The following is a 26,534-nucleotide window of genomic DNA, read 5'->3' on the forward strand; positions in this document are numbered from 1 at the left end:
CCCCCCCAGCTCCATCTCTTTGTTGATGCCTCGTAGGATTTTTATACAGGAGAGGGGGTTCCCAGCCCCCTCGTCCCGTCCCTTTTAGTCGCCTCTTACGACCCGCAGAGATAACGTTGGCGCTATTATAATTGTTTTTATGCCCCCGCGGCCACAGGGGAAAGAAAAGATAAAAACAATATATTTAACACTCCCCCAAAACATTCAGTCCTGTTATGAAATAAAAACAGGATTGAATTTTTAATCATACCAAAAGTATTTATATTAACAGAATTTTTTTTTCTAATATTTGCCAAAAATATTTACATTACCATCACCAATAATAAATAAAAAAGCCTACACAGACAAACTTTACTGTAAAATTTGTCTGGTCTTCAGAGCACTAATCTTTGCCGCTTTACGCTTTCCCAGAATAAGATTATTTGCCAGATTAGAATCATTTGAGTCATAATTAGGACTGTCTTTATCTTCATTTGAAGAAACATCAGGTCTGAAAAGAAATATTAGATTAGATGAATGTCTCTTATCAAGTTCCCCTGTTTTGCCTTTCAGTAGGGTAACTCCAGTAACTTCCCCAAGCTTATTGAGAACTACATCACTGACTATTCCCATTGGGTATTGGTTTGGTTTACTATATGGTTCTTTAATTAGAACCACATCATTCTTTTGAAGAAGTATGTTTTACAGGTTTGAATCTGTCTTTCGCATTTACAGCTTGATTTGTCAAGTTACCCAAAAATTCTTCATGATAAATTTTAATCAAATAACTTCTGACTTTACGCAGTTTTGTGTAGTTTTCTTTAACTTTATCACAAGGAGAAACTAAATAGTCCTCATCCAATTTTAGATCTGGAAGTCTTTGCAGCTCAGGAATTAAGTTAACTGAAACAAGGTCATAACCCCTAATTAGACACTCTGGTGTTATGGGATCAGGAAGTGATTTGTTTATATCTGTATCTCTTAATGCCTCTTTAAAAGCTATTGGCCCTCTATTCAATAAATGGACAGTCTGATATATTAAAAACTCAAAATCCCTTATATCTAAAACATTATTTCTTATGGCTCCAAATAAGCATCTCTTAGTAAGTTTCACACAACTTTCAACCATTGAACCAAGAGCCGAGTTCCCTTTGAAAAACTGTTCAAACTGGAGGTTCTTTGTGCCATTCTCTTCTAGATAGAATTTAACTTCTGGGTCTTTTAAATAATCTAGAATTACGTTGCCTCCTGCTACTAACTGAGATCCCTGATCGGAAATGCACAAATTTGGTAGTCCAAACTCAAACGTATGAAGCTGGAAGGCTCTAAGATATTCCTTAACACTCAAGTCCATGAACACCTTCAGATTGATAGCTCTACTCCATGTACATGTGAAACATATTAATCATGTTTTTACTTTCTTCCCACTGGAACGTACAAAGAAGGGTCCCATGTAATCTACAAAAATATAGCGAAAAGGAATCTCTGGGGGATTAATCCTAAAATCTCTATAACAGTGTTGATTAAGATTAACTGTCCTCTCATTGAACCTACGGCATATGACACATGTGCGGATTATCCTTTTAACTACTGAAAAAAATCTAGGTATCCAAAATATCTTACGTACTTCAGCCAGTAGCCTATAGCATCCAGCATGTAAAAAAAGTTCATGATAATCTAATACAATATATTTAGTTAGTAAACTATCCTTAGAAATTAGCAATGGAAATCGCATCCTTCTGTCATCTTTCAGTTTCTGCATTTTGCTACGTACCCTTAACAGGCCTTCCTGATCCACATAAACATTGAGCTGTCCAACTAACTTGGGGATATCTTTGAGCAACCGGTTTCTAGATTCAAAATATTCAAAAATTTCAGGGAAGTGCTTCTGTTAATCTCTTCTTATTACCATCTTTGTAGCCTCTGCAAAGAAGTTATGATTAATATCAAAACAGCTAATATGTCCAAACTTGACAGGATCCTTTAGTTTTAGTTTAATTTTCAAGTTATTAACAAAGATAAGTACTCTATGGAAAACAGAAACAACTTTATGGTAGTTAGAACATCTTGAAAAAGCATCGGTATGCTCCTCAATCTTTGTAGTTATAGTACCATGATAAGACTGGACAACACCAACAGGAGAATCTTGCTTTACCGGAAGGGCAGGTATTACAAAATCCAAGATAGATTCCCAGTTCAGCTGACCTTCTGTCTCATTAAGCAGAAATTTGGGACCTGAAAAGTAGTTAGTTTTCTGAAGCTGCTTGAAAGGTAAGCTGCGAGTGATGCAATCGGCTGGATTTTCACAACCTGACACAAAAGAAAAATGAATTGGGTGTTTATTACACAGTTCATTTATTGTGTATAACCTATTTTGAACAAATACTGAACACTTCTGCATTTCATCAAGCTTGGCAAAAAACCTATGTACCCAGGAAAGGGCAACGAAGCTATCCGAGTAGATTATCAACTCACTTATCTTGATTGGCATCATACAAGAAATTCCTGATAACTCTTCATACAGACATGCAATTTCTTCTACGGCCAAAGTTATTCCTTGCAGTTCCAGAGATGGCATGCTTTTAGATTCCATTTGCTTGTTTACTATCCTATTTTTTGCAAAGACAAAACTGACCTTTCCCGTGGAAATATTTTGTATGTAAATGACTACACCAAACATCTGCTTACTACTGTCTGAAAATGCCAATGGCCAGTAAGTATCTTTTCTACTCCCAAAGACTCTTGGTATCTCTGCAACAGAAGCAGCATTTGCTTGTTTGGCAATATTCCGCCATTGCCTCCTGACATCGGCATCTAATTCCTTGTCCCAGCCCAGATCTTTGTTGCACTGTAACTGATGCAAAAATAGCCTTGAACGATTAAGAATAGGGCCATTTAAGTTAAAGAGATCATACTGGGAGGCAATAGACTGCAATACTTCCAGTTTTGTTCGAGCTTGTATGTTAAGACTAATAGGTTTAGTAGATAAACTGTCTTGCTTCCTATCCCATGACAACCCAAGTAATTTTACCTTTTCATTGGTTTCTGTACTAATCTCATTATCTATGTGGTCTTGCAATGCAAAATCATTACTGATGTACTGCTGCAGGTAAAACTTGTAAGGCTCAAAAATGCTTTCTAGTTGTTGGTATGCCCAGAGAAGTTCTTCAGAACTATCATAGGTAACTGCACAGTTATCCATGTAACATAGTTGATATATCATCCTCTTCAATTGTAAAAGTATACTATCATCACAGTCTACATCTAAAATTAAAATCTTATATAGAGCAAGTAACAGTAATGCAGGGCTGCATCTTAAGCCAAAACTTAATCTTAAATTTCTGTATCCCACAACGGTAAAGTCTTCCTTCTCTACATTTATGAACCATAGGCATAATAGCCTATTGCTATCTGTGTCATTCAAGGCAAGATTATTGAACGCTTTACACAAATCAAAACATAATAACTTCTGTCCAAATCTCAAATGTAATATAGCAGAGGAAAGTTTCTGGTTTAGATTTGGTCCTGAATTTATAGCCTGATTGTGACTAATGGAAGGTTTACTAGAATCTTGCTGACAAAGATTAGACAAATACACTATCCTGCACTTTGTGGTTTTGCGATCCATTTTAAAGATGCCCATGTGAGGCAAAAAGCTATGGTTAGGGTGCTCTCTGATAAATTCGGGAAGGTTATTAATGCGCTCTATGATCCCCATACTTTCCTGTTCTTTAAAACTATCCATTATCAATAGCTAATCCCTGTTATTTTGCAATTTTTTCAAGTTAGACTTTCAAATTGAAACTGCCAATCCCTGATTGGAACCTAATAGATGGGACACCTGAGGATTCCAAAATAAAGGAACAACAATTCTACCTTCTTTATCTCTCTTCATATTTTCAAGGGAAAACTTAACCAACTTCTTATTTATTTTAGAACTCCCAGAATCAGAATCATTAGGTTCAGACTTTACAAATCTATGACAACTTTCTTCTAAAATTTGGTTAGCTGCCTTCTAAAATTTGGTTAGCTGCCTTGAGAAGCTGAGATTCAATTATATCCCCCTTATCATCAAATACATTAATGTTAACGGGATCCACAGTATCTTTAAAAGCACAATCCGAAACAAGGCAAGTATTACCATTCCCGAAAATGCTACCAACTAAGTTGCGATCTAAAAGTTGAACCAATCCTTGAAAGCAACTTCCAACATAAGGTAAAAATGTTAAATCCTTCAATATTTGTTCCACATTACCATGTAACAATACTCCAGCAGGAGTTTCAGAATATAGAGATTCTAAGTTTGATCCAAACAAGTGTTCCTGCTGAGGAAGACAGTATGCTGAGCGAGTGCCAAGAATTAACTGAATACTCTGGATACCACAAGAATCATTTGACAAGCTTTCATCTGCCAACAAATAACCTCTTTCTTTGAAACCACTTACTACCTTACCTAATTTAGAAAGTTTTAACTTTACATTAATAGAAGTTATACACAGTGCTTCAATTTTTTTAAGCTTATCCCCTATCTGTAAACTTACTTCAATCAGCTTAGTAGTATAATTCTGAGTAGTGTTAATACCATTTACTGTTAGAGAAATATTTTCCCTTAATGTGGGTAAATTATAACTGTCCGCAATATCGGTCAAAATGAAGTTACACTGACAGCCACTGACTTTTAAACATCTTAACTTTAAACCATTATTCAAGGTAGCAGTAAAAGTGGGAAGAACAGTCTGCATGTCAGAATCCCTCTGGAAAGCTTCCACAATGGTAACCATTGAGCCAGATATCTCCTTATTTTCCTTAGGCTTGGATTTTGCTTTATCTTTACCCTTATCTGTACAAGATTGGCTATCTGGTTTATTTCCATCTTTATTTGTGACTTGCTTGCCATCAACAGACCGAATACACAGGAAACTGAAATGCCACTCCGAGCAATACTTACATTTATTATTGAACCTATACCTACAAAATTTACTCAGATGATTTAGGTTAGAACATTTTAGGCATCCTTTCAATTTTCTTATTTTATCTATCTTGGCTTCTGCAGAGTCAAATTTGGCACACTTGTGGATAGGGTGATCAGCTGGTTTACCATCTACTTTAGTGCATATACTACAAGGATTAAAGGTCTTATTTATTTCATACTTTACAACTACACCTAAGCTGGTAGATCCATGGTCACTAGCATTTGATGCTTTGGGGGAAAATTGTTTAGGGACTTTAGTTTTCTTAGACTGGCTACAATAACGCTCACTAGCTTAAAAAAAACTTGTCTACAATTTCATTTAACGTTGGCTTGGAGCTGTTAGTAATTTGAATCAAATGATTCTTAAATGAATCATTCAATCCTTCCCATATAAAAAACTGAAGTATACTGTCCACAGTAATTTTCAATTTGCGTATTCTTTCCATAATTAACCTAACCTTAGAGATAAATTCATATGGATCAGTGTTGGAAGAAAGTTTCAAATGGGATAACTGCCTCAAAACATTAAATTTCTGTGTGTCATCCGAAACTAGAGCTTTCAGTCGTGATTGCTTTGCATGTGAATATCCCTGCTTATCTGCTTCTAAGGACTCTACTAAAACTAAGGACCTGTCTGATATCTGCTGCTTTTATAACAAGAGTTTATCGTATTTAGGGTATTCAAATTTACTTAAAATGTCTTCAAATTCTTCAAAAAAGTCTAGCAATGTCCTCGTCATCAGAACTAGTGTATTTAGGCAGGGGAGCTATTGGAGACTTGAGCAAACTTCTTGCGGAACTAAGAGAGTCATTCAAATGGGAAACCAATGAAGAGGGCTCACTAGGGTTCCTAATAGCCACTAAGCAAGATAAAAGTTTGTCATTATAGACCTGACAGGAGTCCAATTCCTCCTCAGGCCTATGTTCTTCCTCTTCGTCGTCCCATTCCTCATACTTAAGCTCTAATATCTGCTTATTCAAGTCTTTCAATTCTGGAAGCTATTGTTCAAATTGAAAGAGTAATTTCTCCCTTGCTGCACTAGCTAATGTAGGAAAACTATCCTTACGGTTAAAATGTTCTGTCACACACTTCCTTATATACTTCCTTTGATTCACTAATCTCTTAAGTTCAGACATTGTGAATATATACAACTACCTGACCTATCACAAATATAATAAATATTCAAAAGCTAAGTATGCGTAACAAAACGAAGCTCAAAAGTAAAATTCCCTTAACCACTTTACAAAATATACGTTAACACCAAGAAATACCGATGGCATCAATACTAGGCCAACGACGATAAATATAGATTACCAAGGAAGCAAAGTTTTGAATGTAAAAAATATCCAATGAATGCAATTCCCGAGCAAAGAACTTATTTCAGAAATATGTTAAAAAGATTAAATTCACTTCAATCTTTACACTAAAGTAGTAAAATGCAAAAAAATAACGCAAACGTTCCACCCACAGTACAAATGGAGAGACATCGGGCAAGCATCAAAGCAAAGTCATAAAATCCTGTCACAGTCGCCATATTCGGAAAATACTTATATGAAGGTTGTAAAAAATTGTGAGATGACAAACATCAAAGTGAACATTGAATTTATTATTGAATTTACAGGAAATTTAAAGCATAAAATTATGCAGAATATAAATTAATATTAATGACACTTGATGCTGCCCCGATATCTAGGTAACCCTGGCACTAGTTACCTAACCTCCACACTCCGAATCGCTTATAACCAGTGAAAAGTTTATAAGATGCATCTAGCAATACCATTACCACGATGCCACTGCGCATAGCCTATAAAAGATATGATACGTCTATCAGAAAATTGTATATGAAATTATTGCCTATGCAAGTGACTTAAAGTTCAGAGTAAGATTCAATAAAAAGATCTCAAAAGATATGATAAATGGCAAAGCAAAATATTAACAAGAGTAAATTTTTTCTGGTTACAAGTTTTATTTTTTACGGGATTAATGACAGCGATAAAATTATGCATTCAATAACTTTAAATCTCGTAAAGTATGCCAACATTTACCGAGACCTACCTCAAAGTTATCAAGCGCCTGCTTGCTCGATATAAATCCACGAAGTTACGCCCTCGGAAGTAATCCAGCAGTATGTGGTGGATGCCAAAGACTATGGTAGGGAAATAGAATCCCCGTCTTGGCCTCTCTTCCATGCTGCTACACAATTCATTATATGGTTCCTCCGAAAACACACTCCCTTGGAGAATCATGCCCTCGTCTCTCCATTACATTTTGGTGAAACTGGTAGTACTTAACACTTCATTATTTCACAGCAATAAAAGTCCTTCAAGTAAAAAGAGTTCATTAGTAATGATCGCACATTAGTAGGCAAGTTTCTTACGAAGGTTGAGTTTATCCATTTTCCTTTAGTCAAGAGAACTGCTTCGTTAACTAATTCAAGAAGGGCTAAATACTATGAAATGGTCTCAAATGCCAGCACACAAAGTATTTACAGGTATTAAATAATTATTAACGTTATTTAAAGTTACATTTGAGATCTTTTTATTTTCCAAGAGAGTTGAAAACCAAGGATTATGAAAAAACTCAAAGTACTTTTTTCGTACTAAAAATAAACAAGATAAAGAAAACGAGAATACAAGGATTCTGAAGTTGGAAAGAAAAGATAAAAACAATATATTTAACACATCTATATATCTATCTCTCTCTCTCTCTCTCTCTCTCTCTCTCTCTCTCTCTCTCTCTCTCTCTCTCTCTATATATATATATATATATATATATATATATATATATATATATATATATATATATATATATATATATATATATATCTCTTTATATATGTACATTACATGTATATATATATATATATATATATATATATATATATATATATATATATATATATATATATTCTTACAAAGTACGTTTAGTGTATTCTTGATTTATTTATAGATTTCATTTGTGCATTGAAGAGATGAATAGCTAGCTCTGAAGTTAAGTTCCTCTCTTGAAGACGTAAGTTTATTATGTAAATTACATAACACTTTCGTTATTAATATTCTTTATATAAGTCAGTTTAAGTAAATTTATGTTATTTTTAAGAATTAACTTTTTATTTCATGTATATATGTTTGTTACAAAGTCTTATGTAAGCTGTTTATGATTGTTATGTGACCAAACAAGATAGGAACAAGGGCTTATGTAATGTTTTTTATATTTTTATGAGGTATTGCCATATGTTTGTGAGAGAATGTGCAATATGCCGTGTGGTTTGGAAATTTTGCTAAAAACCTAGTGATAGGATGTTATTTTCTTTTTTATTTTCTGGGAGAAATGGTGGGCGGATCTAACTTCGAGATGGTTGCCGCGCTGTAGGTGATAGTTGCCCAGGAAACCCAGGATTTGTCTCCCTGCTGTGTTAGTACGAGTTCGAGAGAGCAATACTTGGTAACTCTGATGCCTTAGCCCAGCCCCAACGCTTCCAGAACCCCCGGAACATTCTGGAAGTAGCTAAGTATCTTATAAAGGCTATCCCAGGGTTGCATAGATAGACAGATAGAGAATTCCAACCTTAAGACACAGCCATGACTACCTCTCTCTCACTCTCGCACGCAGCTCAGTGTATTTTTTTAAAAGTGTTCAGTGAAAAATCGAAGTTTTAGTGTGAGGAGTTTTTGTAATCATTGTGAGTACTTATAAAAATTCTCTTCAATTTTTTGTAAATAGCCCTGTAAGAAGGGGTTAAAAAACTGTCTTGTGATCTGGTTATCTATTTTCATTAAGTGCCAAACTTAAATATTGTATTCAGATTTAATTTCAAGTGAAACAAGTTATTGTGTAATTTTCATAAGTGTTATTTCTTTTTCTTAGTTCAAGTCAAGTTATTATATAATTTTCAGATCGTAACATTTTTGTCTCAATCTAAGTTTTGTTTAGACTTAACATTTCGAGTGATTTATTTGTTTTATGTTAATTCTTTTAAAGTGTTGTAATTTATATCGAATATATTCATTTTTATAAAGAGTGTATTATTTCAATCATCAGCGTCTAATGCATATTCCCTCGTATCCTGTTAATGAACTTTGAATATTCGTAATGATAATTACCCAGTTTTGTTTTGAGTGTATTTAAGACACCTTTGGATATTCAGTGTTTTATATATTGCTGTCTGGGAGTTACTAAACTGTCTCAGAGTTCGGGTATTAATATATCCAATTTTAACAGATTTAATGTAAAAGTAAACGGATGAGTTTGGAACTAGAGAGGTTGTTTAGCTTGCCAGCCGTTATATCTATATTATTATATGTTTGGTTCCCAGACACGAGCCATAGTTTGATATAATTTTGGTGCCCAGACCTGGGAGCCATCATCATGCAATATATATTTGGTGCCCAGGCCCTTGGGATCGACCGATTCTATTTTAAATATTGGTGATAACACTGCCGTGTTTTGATTGAAATTTTGAACAATACAGTGTTGATAGGATTTTGTGTATTGTTAGGATGTATTTTTTGGAGAGATATTCAATATAGTTAAATTACAAGATAGCACAGTTTAATATCCAAGTATGTTTGAATATTTAAAGTGTTCAGGAATTGTCAGAAGCTAATGTAACTAAAGTTCAGTGGCTCTCTATCTTAATGGCATGTGGTGGCCATGCAATGAGTGGGATGATTAAAGCCCATATCAAGTGTTTAGCATGAGAAGCGTTGATAAATTCGGGAAAGTTGTTGGAAAAAAATATCATAGCAACTCGTGAACTGTTGGAGGAGGCTGAGAAAGAAATTTTAGTGAAGCAAGGACAAGTTGACTCACAAACTGAAAGCATGAAAGCAGATAGGGATGTAGAGGCTGAGATTCGATGAATTACAGCGGAGGAGAATTTTATCAGGTTGAAGATGATGGCAAAACGGGAAGAAAGATGGGTAGAAGACGTACGATATGTGAGGGAATTGGAACTGTTGAATGCTCATGCAAGGTTGGCAACTCAGATGTTTGGTGTGGTAAATGTACAGGTGTTGATCCAAAAATTTGCAGACGAAGCCCTGGACGAGTTCTTTGATCATTTTGAAACGGTCGTGTCAATGATGGAATGGCCAGAAGATAAATGGTATTTATTAGTGCAGAGTGTATTGATTGGGAAAGGCCATAGTGTTTATTTATCCTTATCTCAGGAACAGAGAAAGGAGTATCAAGAAGTGAAGAGGAGCGTGCTGCAAGAGTACCAGATGACCCCTGAATATCATAAAGAAAATTCCTGAATTTTGTGGAAGGGCAAGGAAATGACTTTCCTTGATTATGCTTATCAGGTACGATGATGTTTTAAAAGATGGATAAAGGCTGCTAATTTGAGGGAAATATCTGATTTCGAAGAACAGAGAATACTAGAGCAGTATCTACGAGAAATTCCTGAACATATTTGAATGTACGTGAGAGAGAGAGAGTGATGAAGAAACTTGATGAAGCCACTTCGCTAAGTGAAGATTATAATATTATCAGTCGTAAACACTCCACGAACATGAAGTTTTAACCATCGTTCCGACCAAGTGTCAAGTATTCACTGAACCCTGGGAACCAATTCAGTAATAACTATGTGAACAAGCTCAACAATTACAGCGGAAGTTGCACTGTTCCTAAGCAGAATATGATAGTACCACAGCAACAATCATCGAATTGTCCTCCTTCAAGTATCGTGAAAGACGTGCAGAAGGTTGATATTGTGGGTTTTAAGTGTGTCAAGAGGCCATATCAGTAAGGAATGTTGGCCAAACCAACAAAAGCAGTCGCCCAAGTAATTAAGGATAATTCGACTTCATAGAATGCGAAGACGAAGAAGTAATCTGGAAATGACGGAGAGGAAAATAAACCAGCCAACGTTTACACGACAAACAGGACGAACCTAAACAGCGTGGATACCTTTAAACCATATATTTATGAAGGTATGTAAGCAGCAATAGACGGGAGTGAACCGAACCCCGTTCAGGATATTGGGAGACAGGTTGCAACCATAGTGTGGTGGTACGAAGAGTACACCCGTTGGTGGAACAGTCTCTCACAGGGGACTCAGATATTTTGAAGGGAATAGGAGGTGAAGAAGTTACCCCTATTTGCCGTTTGAAACTGTCATGCGAGCAGGTGACTGGTAATTTTAACATTGCGGTAAAAGATTCATTGGCTGTCGAAGGAGTAGAAGTCCTGCTGAGTAATGAGGTTGGTGGAGTGCTGTTTGTGCCTTGTCTCATTGTAATGGAGAAACCATTGAAGTATAGTTCTATGACTGAATTCGAGAAGGATTACCCGTCTCTGTTTCCTTGTTGTGTGACGACTAGGAGTATGACGAAGAAAATGGTTGCTGAAGAAGAAAAAGAAATCGAAGGAGTGATGAACTTAGAGGATTTGTTTTCGGAAGAAGAGGATTCCCTTGATGGTACGCAAGAGAACTCCCAAGTAAGCCCGAGTGAAGAGGAACGACCGACGAGTGGACAAGAAAATAAAGAAGAAACGGACCAGGAAGAACTTGAAAACTTAGCGTTAGAAGTAGGACAGGTTAGTAGGAAAAGGCTGATAGCATTACCACCGAAGGATGCAACATTAACTAAGTTATTGTAACTTGTAGCGGACGAGATGGAGGCACTGCAGTCGCTGATCTGTTATTTAACTTAAGGATGGGTTGCTTATGAGGAAACATAGACCCGCCGATAATCCTGGGAATGCCGAATGGCGGATATATCGTCAGATATTAATTCCCGCACCGTTGAGAAGACAGGTGATCACGGTAGCGCACGAGACAGGTCATTTGGGGATAAGAAAGACGACGGAGATGATTATGAAACACTTTTTCTGGGGGCCTGGCATGCATAAGGACGTGAGCCAGTTTTGCCATGCATGTCACGTATGTCAAATGGCTGGAAAGCCGAATGAGTACATTAAGAAAGCTCCCTTACATCCGTTAGAAGTGCGAGGAGAACCCTTCAGCAAGGTAATGATTGACATTGTGGGACCTTTACCAAGGACGAAAAAAGGTCACAAATATATGTTAACCTTGATGTGTCCAGTAACCAGATACCCAGAAGCCATACCAGTCAGGAGCATCAGTGCCAAAATAATCGCCGAGAAGTTACTAGACTTTTTTTACTATGTTTGGTATACCGGAAATCGTTCAAAGTGACTGAGGAACAAATTTCACGTCAAAATTATTTCAGGTTGTAATGGAACTGTTGGATGTGAAACAACTACTATCAACTCATTATCATCCGGAGACCCAAGGTGCGTTAGAGAGGTTTCATCAAACGTTAAAAAGTATGTTAACAAAGTTCTGCAACAAAACGGGGAATGAATGGGACATCGGACTACCACTGATGTTATTTGAGGTACGTAATGCTTATCAAGAAAGCATGGGATGTAGCCTGAATGAAATGGTATTTGGACGAGAAGTACGAGGACCGATTAAAATGTTAGCTGAAAAATGGAAGGACCGAGAGGAAACAGATGTAGAATATGTTAAGAATTTGAGGAATTGAATTGGCGAGGTATGGAAATTTTCCCTAGAGGGCAATTACGAAATATATTATGTACTCTCTCTCTCTCTCTCTCTCTCTCTCTCTCTCTCTCTCTCTCTCTCTCTATATATATATATATATATATATATAAATATATATATATATATATATATATATGAAAAGAGAGAGAGAGAGAGAGAGAGAGAGAGAGAGAGAGAGAGAGAGAGTACATAATATATTTCGTAATTGCCCTCTAGGGAAAATTTCCATACCTCGCCAATTCAATTCCTCAAATTCTTAACATATTCTACATCTGTTTCCTCTCGGTCCTTCCATTTTTCAGCTAACATTTTAATCGGTCCTCGTACTTCTCGTCCAAATACCATTTCATTCAGGCTACATCCCATGCTTTCTTGATAAGCATTACGTACCTCAAATAACATCAACGGTAGTCCGATGTCCCATTCATTCCCCGTTGATTTCTTAGAATTCAATTATTTCATTACTTTATAATGCAAAGCATGATAACTTCTGCAGTAGATTATTAGCATAACTGGAAAAGCACTGTGAGAGGGCAGACCTCCCGCATGGCAGCTTATTTCTCTGTCATCAACCATACGTCGACAATTTTAATCGTAAAGTAATGAAACAGCTGTTAAGGTTGAAGGTCAAGGCCAAGTCTACGGTCATGGTCAAGCAAAAGGTCAAACTCCGGTCATCAACTATATGGAGAAATTTTAATCGCAAAGTAATGAAATTGCAGGGATTTTAGTCTGTTATATAAAGAGCTGTTAAGGTCAAAATTCAAGGTCGAATCCAAGGTCAAGATCAAGCAAAATGTCAATTTCGGGTCGTCAACCATACGGCCGCAATTTTAATCATGAAGTAATGAAAGTTACAGGGATTTTAAACTCTTGTGTAAAGAGTTAGAAATGATAGATTGATTCTGGGAAAGGCACGCTGGTTTCGAGAAATAAGCTGCCATTGCGGAGGTCTGCACTCTGAGAGTGCTCTTCTAGTTTATCATTTGAAAGTAAAAGTTGTTATTTCCATATAGGTAAGGTATTGGTTTGAAGTCTAAAGGAAGAGTGATGAATTATTTACAAGTTTACGTAATTATGGAATTCGAAATTGCTATTTCAAAAGCATCTCCCGTCTAACAGGTAGCATTCAACAAATACTAATGAAATAGGTAGGTGCAAGTAAGTCGACAGTAGCATCATTACGTTTATCATATCTTCAGAATGTGTACGAAAAATGGTGGGAACCTTTGCTTTTCATTTCCGACGATCATCACAATTACAGTGGAAACTATGAAACGTTAGAAAAGTTTTTCTTTTTCTTTTTGTTCTTTTAAAAAAGTATAACAATACTTTATTTGAGATAAGATGTATGCCTGCTCTCGTTTACACCAAAATCAAGTGTAATTTATACATTCATAAATAGATTACAAACACAAAACTACATATTTCCCTCCTGAACAGACGAGAGAATAGATGTTTACGTGTTAACTAGAGTAAATATCAGTCTTCATATTGTTTCAAAATAGCATATAATAAGAACAAACCAATAATAGTGACGAACATTAGACTTTCTTCTAGCGACGTATACTTCCTTCTTTTTGGGATCCTTTCAGATTCTCAATTCCCTTTGTACCATCGCAACAAACCCAACCTTTTTTTTTTTCTTTCTCATTTTGCTCCAAAGAGGAAATTGCATTCGCCTTGTTTCTATGCAGAGCGAAGCACAAAAGCAATACTTCCACCGGAAAGAGATAGAACACTGGGATTGCCAGGAACGAAATGAAAAAAAAAAAAAAAAAAAAAAAAAAAAACGAGCATATTGGTAACTAATAAAAATCTTACTAATTTACATATATGTGTCTTAATTAACAACTAATCCGTTCTTTGAGTTGCGTACTATAAAAACACCAAAAACTACGTTTTTAAAGGAAGCAGTGAGAAAATCCGAGAGAGTTCTCATACATAAATTTCCACGAAGACTTACTGATATAAGAAAATTAATAACATGAGCTCATTAGCAGAATCTTAGACTGAAACTTTCCACTGTATGTATATATATATATATATATATATATATATATATATTGTTATGATTCCCGTTGTATATTTATTAAATATTTTTATTTAGTTTTCTTATCAGTCACTAGATGGAGTGAGTATCCTTAAAAAAGTATGGTTGTTTTCAGTCACTAGATGGTGTGACTAATTAGTTGTAATTTAAGTATTGTTTGTTTGTTTGTTCCATGGTCCATGGATGACCAAATATTGTTTACTTCGACAATAAAGTTTGCTTTGTCCAGGGTGCTTCCTGGATTGGTGATTAACGGTTCTTGGATTTATTACTTGGATTTAAAAGTGTTTATTTGTATTCGGTAAGATATTATTGTTCATTTTGTTTCGAAACACCAGTGGATTTATTTAAGAGAAAGTTATGAATTTATCTATCATTATTTCTTTATATTTCTGTACATACGTGTAGAATATATATATATTGTAATTAAAAGTGGTTAAAAGTGGTTAAAAAGTGATTATCTATTTTCCCTTTTAAATTATAAACTTTAAATTGAACCTAGTAAACTAGCACTAACTTCTAAGAATATTGTTATGATCTATAAAAGTGCTACATGAAATCGTGAGTTATAGATACGAATCATAACAAATGGCGACCTTGCCAGGATATTCTATACGTCGGGTATGTACAGAAATTTTCCTAATTGCCTCTATTATCGAACATATGCGTATTTTCTAAATATATTAATCGAGCGAAGTTTTGTGAAACTTGTTTTCATTTTAGTTGACTATTGATGGCTGCTCAGTATTATTGATTTTTTTCGACCAAAAAACATTAAGTGAAGTGTAAAGTTTAATATTTAAATTTAGTTTTGAATAGTAAAAATTATTGTAGTTATGGAGCCTTTTGATTTGAGTGCATTTGTTAGTCAACCCTCTATTGGTTATTTGCGTTCGCATACGATACGTAAAGAGGACTGGCTATCTATTGCGCGTGAATATGAATTTGTTCGTGATGTCAAGAAAACGTGGCGTAAATCACAAGTCAAGCATTTTGTTATAAGTAAATTGGTTGATAATGATATATTAACTGAAGAAGCGTTTGATCTTTGTGATGAAATAAGTTCAGTGTTAGAGGTAAAGAGGTTAGAGTTGCAATATGCTGAGAGAGAAAGAGAGAAAGATAGAATAGAGAGGTCAGAACGTGAAGAACGAGACCGGAAAGAGAGGTCAGAACGTGAAGAACGAGACCGGAAAGAGCGGTTAGAACGTGAAGAGCGTGAATATAAGTATAAGTTAGAACAACTTAAAATTGAACGCGAAACTGGTGGTGTAGCTCGGTTAGAAGATAGTAACACTAATGTAATTAAGTATTCAAAGATGATTCCTTCCTTTGACGAAAACTCGCCTGATGAATTTTTTGCTTTATTTGAGAAGTTGGCAGATAGTTTAGAGTTACCTAAGGTAATATGGCCAATTCTTATTCAACCTGCTTTAAAGGGTAAAGGTCGGTCTGCCTTTCTTGCTTTAACATTAGAAGAAGGTAAAGATTATGATTTTATTAAAGAATCTATCTTGCGTGTGTACGAACTCACCCCGGAATATTACCGCTTAAAGTTCCGTAAATATCGTAAATTTGACAACCAGTCGTATGTTGAATATTCCCATAATATTGTGCGTATGCATGATAAGTGGTTAAAGTCTGCTGGTGTTTCGAGCATGGATGAATATAGAGAATTAATATTAGTAGAACAATTTATAAGAGGTATACCCATTGATACGCAGAGGTATTTATTTGAGAAAGAAGTAACTACTCTTCAAAGAGCAACTGTACTTGCTGAAAATTTTAGGTTATTAAGACCTCGCTATTCAGGTAACCAATCCAGGAAGACACCAGGTAAGTCACCTCAAAACTCACCACCAACAAGTCCTTATAGATTATCTGTTAAATCTCTTGGCTCTGGTGCTAGTTCAAGTGTAACTTGTTATTCGTGTGGTGAGGTCGGTCATGTGAAAGCTAGATGTCCCAAACATTCTAGGAAGAATGAAAGAAAGAGTAAAGCAGAGGAATCTAATTTCTCTTGTTGCGATATAAATGCTGAGTCAGCTGGTGGTGTTGATGGTTTCAAACCATTCTGCTTTGACGGAGTTTTGGTTACTGGTGATGAACATAGTGAGGGTGTTGTTGTAAAGCTAATGCGGGACACCGGTTCATCACAGAGTTTAGTTGTAAGAGGGGCAGTACCTGGGTTAGAGGACTGTCTTACCAATGATAAAGTAATAGTTAGGAGCATAGGTGGTTTGACTTCTTTGCCTCGGGCTAGAGTGCATTTGGATTGTGGCATATTCAAGGGTAATATCATTGTGGGTATTGTAGAGTCTCTTCCGATTCCTGGCGTAGATGTTCTTGTTGGAAATGATGTTGCAGGTAATCTTGTGGTGCCGGACCCAGTGGTATGTGATAATCCTTTGGAAGTCAGCCCTGTTCAGCAATTGGAGGATGTGGAACCTGAGTTGTTCCCATCTTGTGTAGTTGAAACCAGCAGAGGCCTGCGTGGTATTGTTTTGACCGAATCGGTACCTAGTATTGATGACCAGTTCAATGCTGTTGAATGTGGTGCTAGGTCTGCAGTTGAGGATGACAAGGTGAGAGATGGAGTACGTTTAGATTTAGGGACAGATTTTGACTACTCTCTCCATAGTTTGTTTAATGAAAGTGTTCAACCTGATATTCCTACTGTGGTTAGGGAGAATAGTTTTGATACTACGAGTAGGAAAGGTTGTAATGGAAAAGTTGGAAATGTATTGACATCATCATGCAATGATGTATATAAAATTAATATCACAGATTTGAAACATGAACAAATTAACGATGTCTCTTTACAGCCTTTGTTTAAGAATGCATTGACAGAGAAGGAGAGTATGGCAGAATCTACATGTTACTACTTGAAAGCTGGAGTGCTAATGATGAAATATAGAGGAAGTACTGCAGCAGCAACTGCCTCTTGGGAAGTTAAACAACAGTTGGTGGTTCCAGCATCTCTGAAAAATCATGTGATGAAGGTGGCCCATGAAGTCTCTACTACTCATCTTGGGATCAAGAAGACAGCATACAGTATATTGCAATATTTTTATTGGCCTAGCCTTTTTCGTGATGTGAAGGTATTCTGCAATTGTTGCGTAACCTGTCAAAAAGTAGGTAAGCCAAACCAAGCACCTAAACCAGTTCCTTTGGTGCCTAAAGTAGTCTGTAATGTTCCTTTTGAAAAAGTTATTATTGACTGCGTTGGACCTCTACCAAAAACAAAAAGACAGCACCAATACATGTTGACTATAATGTGTTCTAGTATTAGATATCCAGATGCTATTCCTCTACGGAATATAACTACTAAGAATCTTATTCCACACCTTATCAAGGTTTTTACTCAATATGGCATACCTAAAGTTGTTCAAACCGACCGTGGTACCAATTTTACATCAAAGCTTTTTCAGGATGTTATGTTGGCTATGGGTGTTCACCATTCAATATCTACAGCTTATCATCCGCAAAGCCAGGGGGCGCTAGAGCGATTTCACCAGACGCTTAAGGAGGCTCTGACTAAATACTGCCATGAACATCAGAAGGAGTGGGATGAGGGACTACCGTTTGTGTTGTTCGCCATAAGAAATACTCAGCAAGACAGTTTGGGATATTCGCCTTCTGAACTACTTTATGGTAGGAGTATTAGAGGACCCTTAAAGGTTTTATATGATGTCTGGCTGGAAAACCATGAATCAGGTAAAGACTTACATCAATATGCTGTTACTCTTAAAAAGCAATTAGATGAGGCTCGAGTATTTGCACATCAGAATCTGTTTAAAGCCCAAAATAGTATGAAGAAAAGGTTTGATGTTAAAACTGTAATAAGAGAATTTAAACCAGGTGATCAAATTTTAATGCTTAATCCCACTAAGAAGTCTTTAGAATGTCGTTTTGAAGGACCCTATACTGTAGTAGAGAGACGGGGCAATAATGTATATGAAATTGAAACTACTGGTAAAAGGAAAGATAGGCATCTTGTTCATGTGAATAGACTTAAGCCTTTTGTGTCAGAGAGGACTAAAGTGAAGTCGACAGTGCTTGCAGCTGTAAACGTTAAGAATGATTCGGTTATTGTTCCAGAGAATGATTTTCAAATAGGTAATGATTCTCACCTCTCCAATTCTGAAATTTTAATTAATATCTCCGCAAAATTAATGCATTTAGGTTCTCGCCAGGCTATGGATGTGGAACGTTTGCTGAAGTCTTTCAGAGATCTGTGTGGAGATGTACCAACACAAACTAATCTTTTGGAATATACTATCATTTTGAAAGAGGGAACAACCCCATGCAAGCAAGCACCTTATCGAGTATCCCCATACAAGAGAGCTATATTGAGAAAAGAAACTCGGTTTCTACTGGATAACGACTTGGCCGAAAGCTGTGACAGTCCTTGGTCTTCACCGTGTTTATTAGTACGAAAACCCGATGGATCGTTTCGACTCTGCACCGATTATAGACAGGTTAATAAACTCACTGTCACAAATGCATACCCACTGCCTAGAGTGGATGATTTGATTGATCAAAGTCTTGGTCGGACCACATGAAGGGCTTGAAAGAAGTATTGCTGCGTCTGAGGAAGGCAGGTTTGACAATAAACCTGAAGAAAAGTGACTTTGGACATGCCAAGATACAGTACCTTGGATACGTTGTGGGAAGCAATGAAGTGGCACCAGTAGATGCCAAGGTGAAGGATATCATTGCCATACAGCCTCCCACCTCTAGAAGAGAAGTTCAACGATTCCTGGGAATGATTGGATACTATCGACGTTTTTGCGAAAATTTCTCGGATGTGGTCGCTCCTCTCACTTCTCTTACAAGCAGTAAAAAGAAATTTAATTGGACTGACGATTGCAAGGCTGCCTTTGAATACTCAAAACGCATCCTGGCATCTTTTCCAGTTTTGCAGGCACCAAATTTTAAGAAACCCTTTTCAATTGAGGTTGATGCCAGCGACTTGGGAACGGGAGCTGTACTGCTACAGGAAGGGACAGATGGAATTTTGCATCCAGTAATGTATGCTTCTCAGAAGCTCAAACCTCACCAACGACCCTATGCAACGGTTGAAAAAGAAGCATTTGGGTTATTGGTTGCATTGGAGAAGTTTGCAGCTTATCTCCATTGTTCTCCATTTACTATCAATGTCTACACGGACCATCAGCCTCTAACGTTTTTACAGAGAATGAGAACGAAAAATCATCGACTCATGAGATGGTGGCTGATGCTACAAGAATATGATCTTCAAATACACCATATAAAAGGAAAAGACAATGTATGTACAGACATGTTATCACGGAATCCTACATGATAGAGAATATTAAAATAGTCTTTTCAGTCATCTTGATGGTGATGACGACTTTTTGTGGGGGGATATGTTATGATTCCCGTTGTATATTTATTAAATATTTTTATTTAGTTTTCTTATCAGTCACTAGATGGAGTGAGTATCCTTAAAAAAGTATGGTTGTTTTCAGTCACTAGATGGTGTGACTAATTAGTTGTAATTTAAGTATTGTTTGTTTGTTTGTTCCATGGTCCATGGATGACCAAATATTGTTTACTTCGACAATAAAGTTTGCTTTGTCCAGGGTGCTTCCTGGATTGGTGATTAACGGTTCTTGGATTTATTACTTGGATTTAAAAGTGTTTATTTGTATTCGGTAAGATATTATTGTTCATTTTGTTTCGAAACACCAGTGGATTTATTTAAGAGAAAGTTATGAATTTATCTATCATTATTTCTTTATATTTCTGTACATACGTGTAGAATATATATATATTGTAATTAAAAGTGGTTAAAAGTGGTTAAAAAGTGATTATCTATTATTCCCTTTTAAATTATAAACTTTATATATATGAACCTAGTATATATAGCACTATATATATATATATATATATATTATATCTATATATATATATATATATATATATATATATATATATATATATATATATATATATATATGTATATGTATATGTATATATATATGTATATATATATATATATATATATATATATATGTATATATGTATATATGTATATATGTATATATGTATATATGTATATATGTATATATGTATATATGTATATATGTATATATGTATATATGTATATATGTATATATGTATATATGTATATATGTATATATGTATATATGTATATATGTATATATGTATATATGTATATATGTATATATGTATATATGTATATATGTATATATGTATATATGTATATATGTATATATGTATATATGTATATATGTATATATGTATATATGTATATATGTATATATGTATATATGTATATATGTATATATGTATATATGTATATATGTATATATGTATATATGTATATATGTATATATGTATATATGTATATATGTATATATGTATATATGTATATATGTATATATGTATATATGTATATATGTATATATGTATATATGTATATATGTATATATGTATATATGTGTATATGTGTATATGTGTATATGTGTATATGTGTATATGTATATATGTGTATATGTGTATATGTGTATATGTGTATATGTGTATATGTGTATATGTGTATATGTGTATATGTGTATATGTGTATATGTGTATATGTGTATATGTGTATATGTGTATATGTGTATATGTGTATATGTGTATATGTGTATATATGTATATATGTATATATGTATATATGTATATATACATATATACATATATACATATATACATATATACATATATACATATATACATATATACATATATACATATATACATATATACATATATGTATATATACATATATACATATATACATATATACATATATACATATATACATATATACATATATACATATATACATATATACATATATACATATATACATATATACATATATACATATATACATATATACATATATACATATATACATATATACATATATACATATATACATATATACATATATACATATATACATATATATATATATATATATATATATATATATATATATATATGCGTGTGTGTGTGTCTGTGTGTACAGTATGTACTGTATATATATATACATATATATATATATATATATATATATATATATATATATATATATATATATATATATATATGTACAGTATGTACTCTACACACATATATATATATATATATATATATATATATATATATATATATATATATATATATATATGTACAGTACATACTGTGCATATCTATATATGCATATATATATATATATATATATATATATATATATATATATATATATATATATATATATATATACAGTACATACTGTACACACGCACACACACACACACACACATATATATATATATATATATGTATATATTTTTTTGGGGGGGGGGCTCAGGCCATGTCGTCCTGATGGAAGTTCCTAATAGGTAGCTTTCTAAGGTATATTTGACTACAGTGATATTCCCAGAGAATTTTACCTTAAGGTATCCAGAATTCTAACTCCTGGAGCGAATATCCCTAAATAATCTCACAGTGATATTGCATAATATCAGAGGAGGTATTCTTGACACGTCACATAGCTATCTTCACCCCGAACAGTATTAACGCTTCGAGGGGTTACAATGACAAGAATCCGAAACGAGAATGAATAGAGAGCCACTCATAAGGCATCTCTCCTGTTCCGTTTCCAGTGTGTATCTGATGAAGGCGGTAGCGCCCTCTCCATTCCTTTCCATGTAGCTCTACTACTCAATGTTTTCCTTTGTGCTCTCTCGTTATTTTGGAATTTATTCAACATTTTGATGACTTCTTTACTATGTATAAATGTAAACTCTTATCATTTTGTATTAAATCAAAAGTGATATTAACGTAAACAAGAGCTGTTGCCTACCGGAGGCATCCTGGATGCTATCGCTCGCTTTTTATGGGTCATTTAGTTAGCTAGAGCGACGTTCCCGGTTTGTTTTGCTTTAATTATCTAGCTATTTAGCTCCTCTAGGAATGCTTATATAATGGCGTTAGTTTTTAGTTCAGTGTTTTAGGTAACCGATCTTGCCCTTCGCGAGGCTTAGTAGCCTAGGCGTTTGGCACTATTACTTTCATGCATGATATAAGTTTTTCCGAGTGTTAGTTTATTGAAGCTTTAGGCAAATATTTTATACATGTAAGATATTGTTGAATATTCTTTCCAAGATTGTATACGAGAGAGTTTCGGTGTATTAGGTAATCGATTCTCACTTTACCTAGCCTAGGTACAGTAGTATACTTTCGCACATCCCCGATTGTTCTTTTCTCCTCCGGAGGCTAAGTTCAATCCCTCTCTCCCTCTGTAAGCCTTTGGCTTAATCCTAGTGGTTTTATCTGTATAATAATTCAGGTATAACTATTCTAGGATATGTCTGTCCTGACCTGATAACCAGAGTGACTGGTTTTTTGGGTTAAGGCAGAACATCAGAGTTTCTAGTCTGTGGTCTGCTTCTTCCTAGCATAGAGAATGAGTCTCCTTTGCTAGGTTAGGGGCGGACACAGGAAGCCTTGCTTCCCTTGTCCACGTCGGAAGGATTCTGTAAGAGATGATTCCTTCCTTTATTGGCCTAGCAGACTGTCCTGTGTTGTTTTTCTCGGGTTGGAGAATGAGTTTTCTCTGTTGCCCGGCCAAATAACTTCACCTAACTTTGTTCTGGTTGGGAGGAGGATAGCAAGTATTGCCAGTCTTCCTCCCTAATAGACAACTCTAGATTATGATGAGCTTCCCTAACTGCTGAGTGTGTCTCTTGCTAGAACGAAGTCTATAGGATCCTTATCCCTTCCCCACCTCTCTTTCTTTTATTTTCTTTCGGCCACAGTCCTACTTCCGTACCTAGTATAGGTTAGGATGGAGGACCAGCTCAGCTCTCTGCCGGCTGGCATTATGTGTCGGCCGGCAGATACCCTTTGTCCTTTGCAGAGTGAACCCCAGACCTCCCTTGGTCTCCCTTCCATGTCTGCCAGTAGAACCCGGCAGGCTATGGATTCTTTGGAAGCCTGAATGCTACATTCTCCCCTTCCATAAGTTCACTCTTTCTGGATGGAAGGTCGTATGGCAATGCCGCCTTATAACCTTACATCCATACTGTTTCTCTGACTATTGTGTTGTACCCCTAACCCATCTGCCGGTTTAACAGCCGACAGCCGGGCAGGTGGAGGTTCTCTGGACCTTGGCTACTGCCGGCGGGCATGGGTTTTATTACCTTTGCCTGCTGGCAGTGGGAACACAGCCCGAATCTTCTGGCCACTACGATTAGCAGCCGGCAGCCGGGTATTAGTGTTTTCAGCTGCCGGCCGGCAACGATTGCCGGCCGGCACACAGTCGCGAATCAGTGGGCTGCCACCTATTAGTTAAAGATAGTATATCTTTGAACTATACAAGGGTAGTTGCCGGCCGGCACAACAGCATGCGATGTACAGTAGTTGCTATATTTGTGGTGTAGTACACACTGCATTAGTAGAAACTGCTGTACAGAGTTTGTGATAACATTAAAGTTCTTCATCATACTTAATATTATCTTGTACAGCCTTTTGTTGAGACCGTACAATATATAGAAAGTGAGTTATTTCTGTGTTCATTCGATCCCGTATATTAAAACTACACATTAATTTTCCATTTAGGAAATTACACAAGGTATTCTAGAATAGAATTAACCTTAGTTTTAGTATCTTGGGAGGTTTCAGCAATTGACTGGACAGGAAATACAAGTACGTGTCTTTCCTTCTTTCTTTTATAGCTTTTCTATATAAGCTAAATATTTCAATATAAGTGAAAGCCTTCACTTGATACTCATGGATTTTTCTTCTCTTTACAGGAGGACCATCCGAAATGCGGGAGTATGTTCTGTAATGTCCACAGTAAGAACTTCTGTGGACATCTAAGAACTTCTGTGGACATCAACTTTGCAGGAGGCACGCAGCATGCGCAGCCTCCAGAGGTGATCTCCGGTATTGGGACCCTCAGGTTTGTACAGTTTGTTCTAACCTGATTACCGAGGCTTTTGACGACCCTAAGTCGATGGAGTCAAGGGATGCTGCCAGGGAAATGTTACGATCCTGGGTGAGGGGTTTTCAGAAAAACACCTCAGGACCCTACCTTCCGAATGAGAAGATGAGGGCCTACCTTTTCTCTAAAGCGTCGGCTGATGCAATCATCCCCCAGCCTCAGGTGGAGATACCAACTGCCCAGAATCCGGTAGATTCTGAAGTCTCGGCCGCCCTTCAAGACATCCAATTGGACGATAGGATGTCGGAGGTGTTGGAGTCTACTGAGAAGGACCTTCTAGGTGAAGGTCAGGAGGAGCTGTTCTAGGCTCCTCAAGTAGAAGAGGAAGAAATCGACGAGGTGTCGGTTACATCGGTTCCGGACCCAGAACCTGTTCCCTCTACATTATCTGCTATCCCAGATGAACTGGGAAGGACTCTTTCTTCCATTGTTGAGATGATCCAACAAATTCAAAGGAAGAATGATGAGAAGGAAGCTGCAATGAAACTGGAGATATGCAGACTTGCAGCATCACGTGGGCCCCAGAAGCGGCTCAGCGTGAAGGATCTTCCTTTGTGCTCGGATACCAATCCTTGGAGGTATGCCGAACACAAGCCAATGACAACCGGGAAGATCGTGATTTCAGAAAAGTTGGGAGCAATTCCCCTGGAAGAAGTGGAATTTTGGCCCAACAAAGATTCTTATCCGGACTGCTATGTCCGTCTTAGAAAGGAGCCAGCTTCAAAGGAGGAGACAGAGCCGAAGGAGGTCATAGTTTTTTACCATAGTAAAGCTCAGGCATTACTAGCGAGCTTGATGAAAGAGAGGGGCTTCACTAACTCAAAGGTGCCCGCCTTGAATAAGAAGCTTCCCTCCTTTGTGGCGTCTCCTACCAGAGCCTTTCCCTTCTCGGAAAAGGGATAAAAGGCTGCCTTAAATGCGGTGGAGGCAGGGAAACCATGCCCCACCTTGGAGGAGTGCAAACCGTTATCTCTGACCTTGCCCTTGGACCAAGAAGACTGGAAGGACGTACACCTTACCTTCTCAGTCGGGAAGCTGGAAGCTGATATTGCTGAACGTCAGTTCGGTGAGGCACTTCCAAAACTGTCGGAGGTTCTCTTTCGTAGAGAGCAAGAGTCAAAGGAAAGATTTGCGGCATCGATGTCGTTGCAAACGACACTAGAAACGATGGCAAGTGACCCCAAGAACCAGGACATGTTCATGGTTGTGGCCAAAACCCATCTGGCCACAGTTACAAAGGATCTCTATAGCTTTATTAAAGCTAGAAGAGCCTGCAGAGAGTTCGTGTTCGCCTCGGCTGCGGTGAGGCATGAACCGAGGAGACTGATCTCCTCTCGTATTTGGGGTAAAGACCTCTTTTCCAATGAAGTGGTTAAATAGGTAGTAGACAAGGCTGCCACAGAGAATAGGAACCTTCTCAAAAAGTGGGGCTTAGATCTTAAGAGAAAGTCTTCTCCGGATGAGGGTCCCCAACCCAAGAGGAAGACAAACAGGCCTAGGCCATCCTCTCGGCCGGCTAAACCCTACCGACAGCAATATCAACAACATCTTCCTGTAACCTCGGTGCCTCAGATAGTGGCACAACCTCCAACCACGTACCAGCTGGTACCTCAACAAGTGGCGACACAGTCGCCAGTTTTTAACCCAGCCTTCGAAAGGCAGACTTCTTCCTTCCGTTTGAAAGCTAGAGGAACAGCCAGAGGTTCTTCTAGACGCCCTTCAAAGGGAAGGGGATCCAGCGGAGGATGCGGTCAAGGAGGCAAGGCCTCAGGTCCACAACAGCAGAAGTGAGATACTTCCAGTAAGAGGGAGACTACAACTATTTAGGGATCGCTGGACCTTCGATCCCTGGGCCCACAGCCTAATAAAGAATGGACTAAGTTGGAGCTGGAGCAGTCCTCCACCTTAATTTCCTCAACTCTCCCAACACTCAACCCCCGTTCTGGA

The 26,534-nt window shown here is 36.6% G+C and overlaps 1 protein-coding gene across 1 annotated transcript; it reads right to left on the bottom strand.

Moving 5' to 3' along the window:
- Positions 1-1,355: 1,355 nt before the first annotated feature.
- LOC137614927 (uncharacterized) lies at positions 1,356-3,724 on the bottom strand. Its single transcript, XM_068344580.1, has 3 exons — positions 2,455-3,724; positions 2,135-2,289; positions 1,356-1,406 (listed from the first exon to the last, which is right to left on the bottom strand). The coding sequence occupies exons 1-3, from the start codon at positions 3,722-3,724 to the stop codon at positions 1,356-1,358; spliced, it is 1,476 nt and encodes a 491-aa protein (XP_068200681.1).
- Between the last annotated feature and the right edge of the window lie 22,810 nt (positions 3,725-26,534).

Source organism: Palaemon carinicauda, chromosome 21 (assembly GCF_036898095.1).
Source record: "Palaemon carinicauda isolate YSFRI2023 chromosome 21, ASM3689809v2, whole genome shotgun sequence".
Taxonomy (NCBI): Eukaryota; Metazoa; Arthropoda; class Malacostraca; order Decapoda; family Palaemonidae; genus Palaemon; species Palaemon carinicauda.